General features: G+C 39.0%; 2 protein-coding genes across 2 annotated transcripts; one reads left to right on the top strand and one right to left on the bottom strand.

Moving 5' to 3' along the window:
• The first annotated feature begins 58 nt into the window (after nt 1-58).
• On the top strand, nt 59-9322 carry prmt9 (protein arginine methyltransferase 9). The gene is made up of 13 exons (XM_026303329.1): nt 59-365; nt 641-840; nt 1156-1304; nt 1450-1686; nt 1874-2041; nt 2184-2286; nt 2743-2852; nt 3035-3227; nt 3502-3685; nt 5284-5992; nt 6083-6236; nt 7876-7998; nt 8538-9322. The coding sequence occupies exons 2-13, from the start codon at nt 643-645 to the stop codon at nt 8778-8780; spliced, it is 2571 nt and encodes an 856-aa protein (XP_026159114.1). The 5' UTR covers nt 59-365; nt 641-642; the 3' UTR covers nt 8781-9322.
• Nucleotides 9323-9332: 10 nt separating this feature from the next.
• On the bottom strand, nt 9333-14595 carry tmem184c (transmembrane protein 184C). Its single transcript, XM_026303331.1, has 10 exons — nt 14060-14595; nt 13521-13651; nt 13398-13434; nt 12955-13160; nt 12210-12284; nt 12011-12104; nt 11734-11846; nt 11468-11561; nt 11108-11279; nt 9333-10997 (listed from the first exon to the last, which is right to left on the bottom strand). The coding sequence occupies exons 1-10, from the start codon at nt 14174-14176 to the stop codon at nt 10693-10695; spliced, it is 1344 nt and encodes a 447-aa protein (XP_026159116.1). The 5' UTR covers nt 14177-14595; the 3' UTR covers nt 9333-10692.
• Nucleotides 14596-17547: the final 2952 nt, after the last annotated feature.

Consider the following 17547-nt stretch of genomic DNA (forward strand, 5'->3'; position numbering starts at 1 on the left):
CCCGTGGAACCTTAAAAGTCGTTACATGTTTCTTACCGAGTTCTTTAGCGCTCGGACACGCTTTTAGCTAAACGGTAGACGGGGCATGATTTTAAAAGTGTGCTGAAATATGGTGCTTAGTTTTATAGGATATAAACCTTTTTGACCTACATTTGACTGAATGTAGGGACTGTCAGTAGCTTTTATTCTGCGAGGTAACGATGGGCTTCTGCCAGGAAAACGCGTTACGATGCTGATGAGTTCGTTAAAGACAATGTTGATGTCAACGCGTGTTTGCTAAAATAGCAACACCACCTTTACTAAGCACCTGTGATCCTCTCTGCAATCTCCAGCCACTCCCAGCCTGTGATCTAAAACCACGCACAGTAAGTTATATTAAAGCATTTTGTTAAACCTAACTAATGCTACTGTTGTTAAAATTGTAAAAAGATTATTTTGCAAAGTTATGTGAATCATGGAAACACATTTGCAAATATAAAGTAAATGGTAAAATTAAGAAAAATATTCATGATAAATCAAAATTGTTAAGTAGCTTTCATAGCCATGGCCTATGCATATATGCATTACAGTGGTTTATGTGGGATGAACCAACTAATCACTGCAGCTTGGGGCCTTTCCTCTGTGGCTTTGTTTTGTGCAGGGATGCCTAATACCAGTGCAAGGCCGAAGCATGGCAGGAGGACCCGAAGGCGACGCCGAGAAGACCCTGCCAGGAACGAGCTGGTGTCTAGTTCCCTAGAAAGTGCCCAGCAGTGCCTGTTCAGCCAAGATTATGGGACTGCATTTGTGCACTACCTTCTGGTTCTAAACCTGGCACCTGAGTTTAAGGACTTTGCAACGGTAATGAGTGTTTACACTTCTAAGAAAAGCAGAGTGTGTACATTTTCTGCCTGATAACTTGCACACATAATACCAAACCACAATGACGTAAACTCAGACATGGGCCCTGTCTGAAATCACTCCCTCATTTACTGTTTTCTTTCTAATTGACACTCAGTAGTTTATTAAATATTGAGCTTTAAATTGCAATTTTGGGTAATTTATCATCATCATCGTTATTCACAGACATTAAATATCTAACTTTTAGAATATGTAGAAGTCTGAGCATTGCGTTTCCAAATTTGAGAGCCCAATTGCGTGCAATCTCCCCATCAGGAGTCATTCAGGTTCACTCTCTTCAAATGGGCAGAAGAGCTGGACTCTGTGGGCCGCATTCAGGATCTCTTCAACTGTTATGAACAAGCCCTGGAGCTTTTCCCTACTGACGAGGTCATTCTGAACAACATGGGTGAACACCTGTTCAGGTACTCTCCTCCTCTGTGTGTAAATACTTGTGCTCTTATGGCCACACTCCTGTAATTACAGTGCATAATATAGTTTTACATTATTTAGATGAATAATTTGTTTAAATTATTTGTGACAGTTTTGTGTCTCCTTTTAATTGCACAGGATGGGCTTTAGAGATGAAGCTGCAGGGTATTTCCACAAAGCCTTGAAGCGGAGACCAGACTATCCAGAAGCCAGGGAGAACTTCTACCGTGTGGCCAACTGGCTGGTGGAGCGCTGGCATTTTCTAATGCTAAATGACCACGGGAGGAACCGGAAGTACCAACAAGCCATTCAGAAGGCTGTTCAGAGTGGCTGCAACACTGTACTTGACATAGGTACTGGCACTGGGATCCTTGGGTGAGATATTTTCCATGAGAATTTGGAAAGTTTTTTTTTTAATGGTGTGGATTTTATTTGTAGGTCAGAACATGATTCCCAGGTGGTAGCATACTTATGAGGCTGTTTTGGCTATAGCTAGATTAGGTGCTATGTTTTAATGCATGGGTGTTCCGATTTCTTGTTTTTTTTTTTTTTTTCCATTAAGCATGTGTGCTAAGCAAGCTGGGGCAGCCGAGGTGTATGCCTGTGAGCTGTCGAAGACGATGTATGAACTGGCCTGTGAGGTGGTGGCTGCTAATGGAATGGATAGCAGCATCAAGATCCTCCATATGAAATCTCTGGAGATGGAAGTGCCAAGGGACATCCCACACAGGTACAATTTACACCTCAAGTCTTTCGCACTGATTCTGCAAGTTCAGCACCTAAATCAGTGTTTGTGTTGTTGATGATGTTTACTATTGAAGAGGTCAGTTTCTTGTATCTTTTGAATCTGAATTGATTTGGTCCCTTGTTAGGGTTTCACTGGTGGTGACAGAGACTGTGGATGCAGGATTGTTTGGAGAGGGCATTATAGAGAGTCTGATACACGCCTGGCACCACCTTCTGCTGCCTCCACAGGTAACTCAGATACAAAGATAAGACAGGAAACAGAACCTCTATAGTGCAGTAACAACATCTCTTCCAAAATCTAGTGCTGTTTGCCACTGACATATAAAGTTCCCATGGTCATGAAAATCCCAATAAAGTGATTGTAAAAAATTTTATGAATGTGTTAAATATTAAATAAGCACATAAAATTGTTAATAATGATACCGGAGCTGTGTCACAGTTCAGTGTGTAGGCTTTGATGACCCAGAGGCCAGGCAATTAAATGTTTTATCATCACAGAGAAGAAGGCATTCCTTTTTACCTCCAAATATTTCAAATATTATTCCCAGGAAGTTGCTTTATACATCTGCGGTAAAGTAAATCTTACTGGCAAACAGGGGCAAGTTTCCTGATATCTCTGTTTGATGGCTGTGTTAGTGCAATCAAGGGGCTTATGACTAAAAGCACACATTTCTTGTCTAAAAGAGAGGTGAGAATGAATTCAGCGAGCAGTCTGCAACAGGACGGGTTATCCCTGCTGGAGCCACTGTGTTTGGTATGGCTCTTGAGTGCGTCGAGATCCGCCGGCATCACAGGTATCACATCACAGCTGTGTGTCAGATAAAATGTTTTACCCTGGCAAATTTATATCTTACATTCTTTTAATTTGTTCACTTACGGCTATTTGGAGACAGACATATCTCTGCTTTAGATGTTTTGGAGAATCGGTACAAGGTGTCTAGACCTAGCATTAGATCATGGTTTATTTTTGATTTAGGCTGTGTGTGTCAGAAGTTGGCAGTCTGTCGATGGCTGCTGCCGGCGAACTCCGCAGCCCAGTGAGCTGCAGCTCTGAGCCACATGACTCCATGGAGCCGTACACTACAGAGAGACTCAGCAGACTGCCAGGAGGTTATAAACCTCTCACAGAACCCTTCACAGCCCTCAGCATAGATTTCAACAATGTGCAGGTGAGCAGAAACATCAATGACAACAAGATTATTGATAAACGGTGTGGGATACGTAAGAAATGATCTTTTCTCACAACTGAAAAATATCATCTGATCAACATATAGATGCACATACAGTACTATGACTCAGCAAAAAGGTAGTTGGGGATGTAAAAACTCTTAAGATTCTATTCCCAGTACTATTTAACTATTAATTTAATATTTTTGTATGCTCAGATATTTTAAAAAAGATGTGACACACCCATAATACGTGTTTTGTATGGATAACCTGTAGGAGCTGGAAGGCCTGAGCTCCAGGGAGGTCCAGCAGGTACGCCTGCCTGTCACTCAGGAGGGCAAGCTGGATGCTCTGGCTGTGTGGTTTCAGCTCCACCTGGATGAGGAGAGCAGTATTTCTACTGGACCCCAAGAGGACACCTGCTGGGAACAAGCCATCTACCCTGTCCACAACGCCAAGGGTAAGAGACTAACAGATACCCAGATACATGCAGCAATACACAGCTGCATGTGAAAATTGACACATTTAATGTGTGTGTCTGGGGAATTTTATTCTAAGCATAGCTAGTTATTTCAGATTCTCAGTAACTGAGCATGTTCATTTTTTAATCTTATGTTCAGCTTGTGTTATCCATTACAGCATTTCCATGTTATATCAGATGAGGGCAGTGTGTCCTACACTACACGGTTTCCTTTTGCAGTTCTTTGAATTATACCAGGTATACTTACAGGAAACATTTTAGTTGATAAGTATTTTTTACTACTTTTTACTATTTTCTAATTCTAAACTATTGTTCACTGCAGTAAATGACAGCACATAAAGATTCAGCCTCTTGAAAGTCTGTAAAAATATGCAAATGTAAAAATTACGTTTAATGAAATTTTAAAACCTACAGTGTTAGGACCCATTAAAAGAATATATAAGTGTCACAAATGAAAAGGAACATTTTTTATGATCTTTAAGGCTGTAATAAGTAAAGTAAAATGTATACTTCCTAAACAACATACTTAAACTGTTGAGGCTTGCAAAAGGTTTAAATTGCTTTCTTACATTGAGGATGTCCCCTAAAAGCACTGTATACTTTATTCTTGTAACTGTGCACTTAAAAGCCACTGACATGAGGTGAAATGTTCCAGTTGGCATTGCAGTACATCATCTTTCTGACAGGGCTCAGTTGGATTTCACAGCACTCTTAATTGGCTGGGGCAGCATCGAGGGACCCGCCACCTCTCCGGCTGATCACCAACATCCGTTTCCCAGCCGCTGTAACGTGTGTGCCATGATGGCCTGTGACACTATTTAGCGTTCATGAAATTCTTATAGGCGATAAATATGCATTTTTCCCCAATGCCTCTGACAAGCTGCGCGCCGACATGAAGACATGAACAGATGTTATTCCTGCAGGAATCATTTCTGTGCCGCTCCCCCTCTCTCTCTGTATACGGTCCCCCTGAATCACATTTCTCTGTCGGGCTCGCTCTCCCTTCCGCTCCCTTTTGCTCTCTGTATTTTCCATCACTGAAAATTGTTAACAGTAACACTTGGTGCTAGCTTTAACATAATACAATCAAAAATATTACATTAATAATATTAGATATTATGAATAACAATATTTACTGTAAATGTGTTAGCATTTATTGTTCCTATTCTGTTCTCATTTTTGGTGTTTGACACAGTAGTTGTAGATAGTGTTTAGTGTACTTATTTTTACAAATTTAGAATACTTTAAGTTCAGTAATATGTACTGCATGTATGCAAGTACTTATGGTTGATGTTTTTAGTACTTTTGTTTGTGTTTCCATTAGAAGAGATCACAAAGGGTGATCACAAAATGTTTGAATATAACCACATGTGCACTTACACTCCTCAACAGTATTTTGATATTCTGTACCATGAACATAGATAGATACTTTATTTACATTATATATACTTACATTTCGTGTGTATATTTCACATTTATTTATATTTCAATCTGTAACAAAAAAAAATAGTTTTGATTCCATGCCCTGCATTGCTGTGGCAGAGTGAAGTCAGTTATTTGCTTTGTTGTTTCTTTAGGTTTTGTTCTGAAACCTCAAGATGAGCTGATTGTTGAAGTCTCCTGCCTAGACGCCTACTTGAGGCTCTGCAGTGTCGCTGTGGTGAGAGATGGGCATGAAATCCGTCTGGACAAGTGTCAGGATTTGCACTACTCTGAAAACCCCATTTCACACGCAAACCAAGAAGCAGAACTGTGCAGTGCATTGGCATGTCTTCAGACTGACCAGAATCAAACAAAAGACTTCTGCATGGTGGAATGTTCAGAAATGGCACTCCTGAACAATCAAGATTACCATCAGAGTTTTTGCAGGGCATTAGTCAAACTGATCTCCCAGCTGAAGCTAAAATGCCAAAACCGAGAGCAAGGAGCAGGTGTTGGGTCTGACCTTGCTGACCCTGTAAACTCTACAGACCGTAGCGACCTGCTGTACGTGCTAGATGTATCAGAAGGTTTCTCTCTTCTCTCCCTCATTGCTGCCAGCCAGGGTCAGGTAAAAGCCTACAGCTCTGTGGAAAAGAACAAGCAACAGGAAGTGCTAAAGAGACTGGCCCACTCCAATAATATCCCAGAGCAGCATCTAGAGTTCTGGCTCAATTACATGGATGATGAGCAGGGGATGCTGCAGAGGCCATCCAGGGAGGAACTGTGGAGTGCCATCATCCTGGACTGTATAGAGACATGTGGTCTGATAAGACAGAAGTTGATGGAGAAAGCTTCATTGGCCAGGTAAAGGTTAGAGGGTAAATCTTAGCGTATATTTAGATATTTGAGAGTAACATTTCAAATACATGTACTTATTTATCTCATTGATACTAGGTGTCTGCTTGAGGAAGGAGGACGTATTTTCCCAGAACGGATTGTGGTGTATGGTAAGCTGGTGGAGTCAAACACGCTGCTGCTGGAAAGTGCTGTCCAGGGTCAGGAGCCAACACTGGGATTCAATATTGCTCCATTCATCAACCAGTTCACTGTAAGTTTACTGACATAAGCTACCACACAATTAGGCAGCTATTTTTACTACATAAACCTATTAGCTTAGCTCAAGAACTAACTAGTAGTCACTGCAGGGTTTGCTGTGACTTTAAAAAGATTCTGTGTTTTCACATGTACCTGGTTTTCTCTTGATAGGGCATATTTTGGCACTATATGATAATTGCTACAATTTTAAAGTTTAGGTTTAACCAGCTACGTTTAACCAGCCCCTTCATTCACTGTGATTGACATCACATGATTACTGGCTTCAGCCAATAAAGCTGGACTGTTTTAAACCCCAATATAATTTTGCTGTATAGCTAATAGACTTTTAGCTGAGATATTCCAATCATAAAATGTGTTCTTACAAAATAAATAGTAATTTTTTTTATTTTATTTTATTTTTTTTAATTAGAGCGGTTAATTTAAGTCCAGGATAATGAACGGGTTACCACACTGAACCACTCCAAAACCATATTGTTAAGCTGAAACCTCTTCACAAGTTAGACAAGTCATAAAATGTTTCTTTTGTAGATCTCAGGCCACTGGCATCTTGTATTCTGTCTCATGTTCCTGATGTAACACTCGGTACTGACAGTTTCTCATGCACTATGTTGTGTTTGTAAGCTTGCGTCATTCACGTCATCCATTAGGTGCAATTGATAAATATGATTGACAACCCGTATAGTGCAATACTATAAAAGTACAAAAAATATCCAGTGACATTTTTCATGCCTAAGATAATCAGGCAGACTGTGTGTCCAGTTGTTTTGTTTTTCTCCATGTATGGTTTGTCTTTGTTGAACAAGGTTTTTCACGAAGGTCCAGGACTGTGTTTTCTGTTGTGCAGTCCTCTTTGATGTGTGCTTCCTGGTTGCATAATCCCTTTGAATTCTTTTTCTTTATTTGGTCTGGAAATTATCTTATTTTTCCAGCATCATGTTTGTGCTCTAATTTCACAGGCTCCTCATGGGACGGACATTTGTTTTAACAGATGTTGTCTTTGAAGCCCTCAGTGGAGGGCACTTTCTAGCACAACTGTCACACAAGACACAGCACACAGCTTGGCCCGAGACATTCCTACCTGAATCCATCAGTACACATTACATCAAGCACATCAAACAGGGGGCTCTGAGGTCTGCACAACTATGACAGGGAGGAGGAAAGATTCTTTTGTTCTGCAGTAAAATGAAATAGTGCCACTTTCTGTGCTGCCACTTTAGTTTCTCTCAGCTTTTAAGTCTGCTGCCCCACAGCCCTAGCCTGTTTGTCAAGTTTGGAGAAGTCTGAGATGGAAAATTAGTTTCTGAAGTTTTCAGGCATTAAACTTACATGACACAATATACACAATCATATGTAGCTTACTAGATGTGCAATAGTGCATGTATATGCTTGTATATTAACAAAGTAATGTGCTAGCAGAAAACCCATTTCTTCTATGTGGAAGGTATTTACACCATGTACATCAGGACCACCTGTTTTGTGTTATATTACTGCCTGATCAAGGTTGTGCTGCCACACTGGCCTTTTATAAGTTTTCATAGTAGCTCCTCATCAATAAAGTCAGCAAGCAGTTGTTTCTTTTGTCTGCTGCAAACTGCATGTTGCTGCACTATATTCTTTTTCCTGTCTTTCAGGTACCAGTCCATGTGTTTCTGGACTTTTCCACACTGGATTGCAATCATCTCAGTGAGTCTGTAGAGCTGTTTGTTCTTGACCTTATGGATACCAACGCAAACTACAGTAATAGAGAGGTCAAGGTAAGGCATACATACAAATACCATAATAAATCCCTGAGCTACCTGGTGCTACAGAAACATACTTCCCCAAAAACAACTGAAAGAATCTATACATACAAACACTCACTAACCCTCTCATACAAACTTCTAACCTCACTGTACTTTCTAACTTTGCTTTTTTTTTTTTTTTTTACTTATGCATAAATTCAGCCCAAACCCCACTTTCTGAATTATCAGAAATAAAAGTTTGTCTGGAACTGCCTGTTTTGGTACACTAAAATACAAAAATATTTTTGGACCCTTATTAATATTCATCCAGTGATTCGATATAAGGTTTGATGTGAATAGATGTCAATGACTTAGGCTATTTCTCTAAAACTCATAAAACTAAACATAACTTATTGATGAGGGTAGAATTAAGAGCCATCATTTTTTCTGTATGTGTCATGTTTTTAAACTGACAGAAGCAAAATATGAAAAGTGATTGGTACACCGTGGATTAGAAGACTGTTCTTCTGTAACATAAAGTTTCTTGTTAAATCCTGATCCCTGTTTTCCAGGTCCAGGCTACATCTGCAGGCAGAATAACTGCAATTCCCTTCTGGTACCACATCTACCTGGACCAGGAGATCAGTGTCAGCACCCTCAGCCAGAACTCCCATTGGAAGCAGGCCGCCATTGTGCTGCAGCAGCCTCTGGAGGTACAAGCTGGAGACTGGGTTCGCCTTGCTGTGAAGATTCACAAAAGCACCATCTCCATCTCGGCCTATGTAGACTGTGTTCCTGGGCCAATGGAGTACTAATCTCTTTCATTTTAAGTTTGCTCCTACTTGGGTACATTTTTAAGTCAAATTTGACATGTTTATATTAATACTGTGCATTACCTTTCTGGTATTGACAGTACTTAATGCCCAAAAAGACATCTCCCCTGTGTGTCGATTTTCATAAATGTCATACTGGTATTCAAATGTTCTTCAAATTATGGGTTCTTTGTGTGCAGAGTTTGCATGTTCTGTCCATTGTCTGTGCTGGTTTTCTCCAGGTACTTCAGCTCCCTCCCACAGTCCAAAGATATACAGTTTGGGATTAGGCTAATTGGTTACTCTAAAACAGCCATAGGTGTAAGTATGAGTGTGTGTCTCTGTGTCAGCCCTGTGATGGACCAGTGATCTGTCCAGGGTGTACCCCACCTCTTGCCCCTGAATGGATAAAAGGTTGACAATATAAGGATGGTTCTAAATATTTAAATCGCTCCTCAATTATGTATGCTGTTGTTTTTGTAAAGATATATACAGTACTCATCAATGTTTTTATCAAAAACTTGAATAAATGTAACATGCAAGAAAAAAAAAAGGTAAAGGTAATACCTGATTTATTAAAAGAAACTATCAGATGAAATTAAACATTAACTGACATTATCATGTCAGGTTTATTTTTAAAAAAATAAGGCAACACAAGATGCTCTAGGTGGACATGATTCAGATTATAATGTTCATATAATACACTAATGGATTTATTGACGTCAAACCGATATCCTGCGCTGGACATTAAATACGTTTGCACAAATCCATATAAGTGATAATGACAAATTCTCAGAAAATCTAAGAGGAAAAATAAATGGCTTAGGTGAATCAGCTGCAAAGGAAACACCAAAAAGGATGGGACACATTTCATTAAATTAAACTGATGTAGTGTTTAGATATTTCCACATCACTTCGAACAAGGCATCTGAGAATCCTAGTGAATAAATGTTACATTAGAGAGAGAGCAATATGCAGTAAAGCACTGATAGAAAGTTACTAGAGCTGACCATACAGCCTCAGGCTGAATTGCATACACTGTTTTAATACTTGGATCACTGTCATACTATCAGCTCAAAACCTTAGAAAAATACATTGTAGTGACACTGCAGTAATGTCATACTGTCAGTTACAACCCGTCTTTGGGCATGTGCAGTTCGAACACTTTAGCCTTAACTTTTTACAGTTGCTTCAGCTCATTTTATCCCTTCCCACAGCTACATATATTTTCTACTGGCAAGGACAAAAAAAAAATATCCTCAACATCTAATGTGCTTTAGTATAGAAGTATATTTCCATTTACTGTACTCATTTCAACAAATGTCTTCCAAAATCATTAGAAAGAAAGAAGCAATATGGTGAAAACCTTTGCATTTTATGTTGCATATTTCTCTTTGTCACATTTTAGATTATTGTATTACTGAGATGACACATGAAATCATCTATAATAACTTCCTTCTTGGAAAGCATACATCTTCATGCTTCATTCATTTTTCAAAAGGTGTTATGTAGCCTCTCATCTTAGGAAACAGGTGGAACACAAAGCCAGGTTCTCTGAACAAAAGTTGTCTTTAGGACGCATGTTAAAAACGTACCATGTCTTTTTCTCATGAAAATGGATAAAAAGCTTTCAGGCATGGACCACTCCCTCGTACATCAGGAACTGCATAAAATGCACGGACAAATCACCGAGTACCATAAGGTCACCACACATTCTTGAAGCTGTCACTAGCAGAGAGGTCCATCTGGTTTTGGACATGTGGCAGAAATCTACCATTAGTTGGATGTGCACTTTTAAACCACAGTCTAGTTTAAGGTTACATCAGTAATATCTAAAAGTAAACAGCAAAGCTGTAACTGGGCCCTGCCCAACCATACCTGGTAGTCTGTTTGTGACATCAGCCTTAATGATAGGCTAGGTGATCACAATGAGATCTGCCTCTGTTGGTTCTTTGGTTTGGTTGGTCCTTTCTTCTTCCTGAGTTTCTTCAGCCTCATATCCTTCATCCCATGAGGCTGAGCTGAGCCCAGCAGGAGCGGACATAGAGTGAGGTGTGAGGGTTCTCCCCAGACCCTGGTACTGACCTTTGGGTGACACTGGGTTTGATGCCACCTCAGTGATGGCATCTTGGGAGCCTGAAGACAGCAGTCCAGATCGTTCACCATCATTCTGTGCTTCGCCGAAGTAGGACTTTCTTGGACGGCCCATTACTGTCCTCCCTGTGAATGAGGGCAAAAACATCTTTGCAGTCTGTTCAATGTTGGAGAATATGCCAGAAATACTTGCAAATAACACTGTGGAAGTCTATTAGTAGTCAGGAAGCACTTACCAACATTGCGGACTTGCTCAGAAATGTCTGCTCTGACATCAGAGATGTCCCACATTGCCATGAAAGAGTCAAAGCAAGAGACCTCCTCAGCCTCCTGGATGTAAGGCTTGTAGGTGAAGCTGAAGTGGTGAGCAATAGCTGCCAGAAACATCTCCACACATATGATGAAATCCTAAAAAAAAACAGGAAGCATGTGTGAGATTTGGTTAGTAGTGCTGCAGGCAGCTAGAAAAAAAACAGATAACTGCAAAAAAAAAACAAAAAACAGTTATCAGTTACAAATTTAGGAATGAAGATAGATTAGTTATATGCATTTCTTACAGCAACATGTCTTTTTCAGCTAAATAAACTTTAGCTTACCTGTAAGCCAGTAGCAACAGCTTCCACACTTTTCCAGTCCCATGTCTCTGAGATAATGCCCACTTTTACCAGTAAAGCAATGAACACAGCTTGCCTGGGACAATTTACAAAACAATATCTACTGCATTTGTTAAGCATACTTCAACAAATAGTATATACATGCAAATATGAAATAAGCAAAAAAAGAAATCTGTATTTCTTTCAAGAATACCCGGGATACATGAAAATAAATGTTCATTTTAAGTTTAAGAGTCACTGATAACTACCAGAAAGAGACGAACACCACCATTTTGACACACAAGAATTTGCCCACTGGTTTGATTGGACTCAGTTCCTCTCTCAGAGCCCTGTAGAACAGCACCAGGCAGTACATGGCAAACTATATCAAGAGAAGACAAATAGGAAGAAATCTAGTTCAACATAAGCTGCTTATAATATTTTTACATCCTTCTTATGTCTTAACTTATGTTCAGATTCTAATTTATGATACAATCCCCTTTTTGAGGCAAATTACATTTAGCCTCATTTAAAAATCATCATTACCAGCTGTGATATATTGTTGAAGACCACCAGGTAGGTCCATGCATTTGTTGAGCTGAAATTTCCTTCATCATACACTTTGCACAGCTGACAGATCCTAGGATCAAACAGCCACAACACACATCAATACAGTTTGTAAACAAAACGCTGTCATTTGTATTATAGAATAATATTAAGCACATGAAGACCAGACCTCACTTACAAGGCAATCACTGTTGTCACAGGTCTTACAACTGTGTACTGCAACACTCCCAATTTGCATCTCAACAGCAGAACCCTGCAGAGGAAATTGTTTTAAATTAGAATCAAACTGGTGTAACAACATCTGCTTTGCTGATATCAATGAGATCCACGAATTTAAGATAAAATCCAAACATTAATAACCATACGAAATGTGGTGAGCAGATACTTTAATATAATGAAATCATTTTAACATTCATCTGCCTTATTTTCCTCATCAACTATTGAATCATCTGTAATTTTCACATGCAGAATGAGTTACAATTCTGAGATGGCAGCTTCATAAAATACAAAACGTATGAAAAAGTTTGATGCTGTTGACCTTTAGGCAAATGGAAATTGGTTCTGCTTCTGTTTTGTGGAAGAACAAGCTGAACTCTGGACAAAATGAAAAGCTCAAGGACATGTTAACCAATTAGTAATGTTGTCTGGCTGAGGCTAATTTGAAGCTCATGACTGTCATATTTTTTTGATTTGCTTTGATAAAAAAAGTTCCTTCTAAACAATATTAAAAATGGAAAAATGTTGTATGGCTTTATTTATGCAAATAACACTGATAATAAAACTGATAAATATATTAACGAGCCAGTATGGAAGTACTACTGTGGTCAGTGAAATCCAGTTCAGCATAAAAGAAGCCCACATGGATCTTATATTCACACACAAGTCCTGATTGTGAAAGTGGTATTATTCTGTTGGAAACTCACTCTCCCATTGGCCACGGCGGACAGCAGCAGAGAGGAGGCAGGTGTTTCTGTTGCTCCTGGGCCTCCAGCATCAGCACCAAGTTGGGGTACTGATTTTCCAAGTAGTTAAGCAGGAATGTCATGAAATTATAGATTACATATGCCTCGTAGCACTCTCTGCATGTATCCACATAAATTGCTATACGGGGGTATTTTAATGCAATCCACTGCAAAATAAAGAGAGAGGAATTACAGCGCAATATGCAAAGACATACATCTTTCAAATAGTGATCTGCATCAAAACAAGTCTCTTAATGTTGCTGCTTGAGGTAATGCCTCGAGAGAACTTGGATATAACAGCAAAGACTTTTTAAATGTCCGTACTTCTGCAGATGCATACATATAACCTGTATATATTAAGCATGTGTCACACAAGGGCTTTGATTAAATAATATAGAACTTACACTGTCCAGGCTGTAAATTGGGACCATCCATAATATCCTAAAAAAAACAAAATAAAAACACAAACAATTAAAAAGCAGTTTCGCAGTACTGATCACGGATGCCATGACTGTTTACATCTTTACCTAATGATAGGTTTCTGAAGCTCTGGCTGAGTGTAGTGAACCAAATGCTGGAGAATGCCCCATAATGATATAGGTATGGTCATGAAGACAAAAATCCCAGCAATGAACCATGCTTTATTGTGTGTGCCGACCTGTCATTACATAGAAACAAACAGTCAACACAGTTAACAACATTAAACTTATTTATGCAGTCAAATCTGAGAACCCAGCAACCTGGCTATCCAAAATATTTTTCTACACTGAATATAAGGCAAGTGGTGAAATCAGATTTCAGGTCCTTTACTCAAGTAAAATACCAAAAGCACATTGCAAAGAAAGCTACAGAATGATGATGTCAGAGGAGGAAGATTATTTCATCTGCTCATAACTAAAATCAACATATTGTTTCTGGGTGAATATATAAACATGTAGCGCAGGTACTTGCAGCAAAAGAAGGTTTCCCAGGTAGAAGTAGGGACATATCAAAGTAAATATAATAATAAAACAATATAACGTTGAAGCAAATATAGTAATAGTAACATCACTCGGGTCTAACTGACCTCTGACTTCTGCAGTTCCCAGATGCACAAGGGCAGGACGACTAAAAGCAACAAAATATACAGCACAACGACCAGAGGCCGAATCCACCTCCTCCAGTTCCCACAGGAACAAGGCATTTTAACATGAAGCCCCTGTGAGGCCTTTAGTACCAGAGCAGCAACGATCCACACATGCGACCTCAGCTTCCAACCTTTCACTGCTGCAGGTGAGTGTCGGCTCCTTCGTTAATGCAAAGCTTCAGTCATGAGGACAAAGCTGCTGGATAATTATCAACTCATATGACTCGATGCTACCAGGCTAGGCTAATGACGTTAGCTCGACCGCTGTTTCACCATGTAAACAAACAGCTCATGATCCATGCTGTCTCATGCGTTGACGGTCTATCTGTACCTAACGAGATGAAATAAAAATGGCCAACGACACATTAACCTACCCCCTAGATACTTGTACACTTAATAGTTTTTAAAACTAGTTTGCCTTTGTAGGTAAAAGTTTCCAACGAGTAATGGCTGCTGAGTGTGTACTTCCTGTTTTTCACGTCCCGCCTACAGGTTAGAAGCTGATTGGTTGTAAGAACGTAAATAGCCAATCAATTAATAGTGCTTGCTACCAAGTGTGACGTCACATGGGGGTGGGTTCGTTTGGTTGTTCTATATTTTCGTTGACCACATGGTCTGCGCTTTGGCCAGCAGATGGCGATGTGAATTAGCAATTGCCAGGACATTAAACTGATCATTTATTGCAGTAGTATGAGTTTGCAAACGGCCTGGCTCAGATTGGTCAACATGCTTGGTGTGGTATAGTAACTGCATTTTGAAAAAGGTGTATTTTTTCATTTTAAAGTAAAGGTTTCATTCTTCCTAGGGGAGGTACTGATAAATGAGTTCACCAGAAGCCTGTAATGTCATTAACCCCACAATGTGTCTGCTGTGATAAAGTCTGCTGTTAGGTTATTGTAGACATTTACATCCCTTTTCCAAATAAATGCTTTTACAGCCATTTTCACTGACTGACAAGATAGCAGTATTCAGACTGAACCTGTCAGAGGAATCAATGTGATATTTAGACTTCATTTTGATTTATTTTTTTTTTACGTAAAACAAATGGACACATGAGTGCAAGTAATGAATTTCAGTGGTACTTAGTGACAAACACAACACAACAAAACCATTGTTCAGTCCCTTTGCGAGTCTATTTACTGTATCTCAATCTGAGTTGTGTTTCCTGGTCTCTACAATAGTTTTGTTTAATCTACATTAACACTCTAATTAAAATCAACCATCATTGCTTCTTTTAACCTTCTACTTATTTTACTTACACATGCCTGAGCATATTTGTGTGTGTGTCTTCCTGTAAACTAAGGGGAGACAGAACTTTCCTTTCAGTCGCACCATGTCTCCACTGCCCCACAGTCACAGAAATTGGTGGTTGTTTCAGGACAGATTGTTCATGAATTTTGAATTGATCCTTTTGGCTTTTATGAATTAGAAATAGTCTTGCCACAAGTTGTGCAAGCGAGTGCCATGGTGAATTGTTTGGAGGGATTGCCATGCAAAGTGGCATACAGGGTGCAGCCATGTAAGGGCAGGGTAGATAAACATATGCTGTGTTTGATCAGACCCAGAACATATTTTAGCATAAAGTATGTGGCGTCCATCACGTCTCACTGAACACAGCCATAACAGTGAGGTGAAACAGCTTGTACAGTACCTTGTGCCTTGCAGGAAACAAACATAGATGGGATAAGCAGAATGGATGGGTCTAAAGAGTAATAATAATCAATGCATAACAAGGGAGGAGACATACTGTCTGATTTCTGCGATATAATGCATCAGCCAAAGTGCACCTCCTTTGTCGGAGGAATAGACAAGCATTCAATTGTTCAACCTTTAGTTATTCATCTTAATACATTGGCGCAGTAAATGTTCAGGCTCAGTGAGTGTGTTCACTTCGTCTGTTCTGAACAACAACATAAGTGTAGTAGGATGGAATCGAGGAAGCTCTGCAGTGATACAGCATATACCGTAAGAATAATGACGCAGCTTTACTATTATATTGCTCTGAGTTTCTTTAAGGGATAGGTCTGGTAATATTCTGTATTTAACCCCAAGAAAAGATGAAAACAACAATGAACTGACATGCAGTGTCTGTTTATTCAAAGCTTAATCTTCTGTGCATTAGGCCTCATTGTTATCTAGAGACTATTAACAACAGATCAGGAAGCCATAACATTACATTGGTTCCTTCATGATGATCAATATATCCACTGTAGTTTATTTAGAGTCAGCCCCAAACAAAAGAAAGTACAGTAATTGTTTTAAGGTTCATGTCTTCAGTACTTCAGCTCCAAATCCTGGTACTGAGTGCCAGACACAGAGGAGATTGGAAACTATGTAAAGTTGACCAAGGAACAGATGCTTTTGTTTAACAGTAGCAAAAATATTTAATACCGTCACCCTAATTAGGTAAATAATTATGATTAAGACAACAGCACTACATTCAATCACACTAGTGACATAAGTGACACTATTTGCTGGAATAACCTGCCAGCAGCCCAAGCGCAAAATGGACCTGTATGTTTGCATTTGTCTAAATTAAGCAGTATAAATATATTTAGTATATTAGTCAACATCCAGTGTGTGCTCAGTTTTAAGGTATTAAAATTAGATTTTTACATGAAATGTCTTTAAAACAGAACCACAGGCCCTTATCATTGAGCTATCTTTAAATCATTAATACACTGAATAAAACTGTACCAAAGGGTAAAGTATATTCCATATACAATGCATTAGAATGATCATAAAAATAAAACATCTAGAAAATAGGAAAATATTATCACAAAGAATTGACACTATACCCCTAGGACATTAAAATACATTAAAGAATAAGATGGGATGGGCTAAAAAGAAATACAATTAGGAAGTGTCTTGTTTGCTTGCATTCTTTTCACTGTAAACATTTTCATGAGACCGAATGGCAGTAGAAAAAAAAATTGTATTATATCGTTTCGAATGGTGGTCTTAAACATATCTCACGCAACATATCTCTATCAATAAGGTAACTTATACCTGCTGTATCAGTAAATATGTATTAACTCTGCATAAACATTTTGGACTTTGAAACCCTCTATTTGTTTTTTAGCTTCATTCAATTCACTGCTGGCAAGAAAGAAGGTTCCCACCAAATTCCACAGAAATCAAACCACTCTGTTTCCTCTCCCTCACTGTCTCTCTCTCACACACACTGTTTTCTCTTTCACTTCCCAGAAAAGCGTAATATGTTCCAATATGTTTCACCCTAACATTTTTTGGTTTCTTTTTTTTTTTTTTTTTTTTAAATCTCTGCTCCATTCAATATCTTAGCAACCAAAGTTGTCTTCAGGGTTACTGGAACCTGACTGTGACATGATTTCATATGAGGAATATGAACTGGTTTCATAAATTTTGTGACCTTGCCATAATTTATCACCTAACATGCAGAAACAAAT

The sequence above is a fragment of the Mastacembelus armatus genome, chromosome 1 (assembly GCF_900324485.2).
Source record: "Mastacembelus armatus chromosome 1, fMasArm1.2, whole genome shotgun sequence".
NCBI classification, from domain to species: domain Eukaryota; kingdom Metazoa; phylum Chordata; class Actinopteri; order Synbranchiformes; family Mastacembelidae; genus Mastacembelus; species Mastacembelus armatus.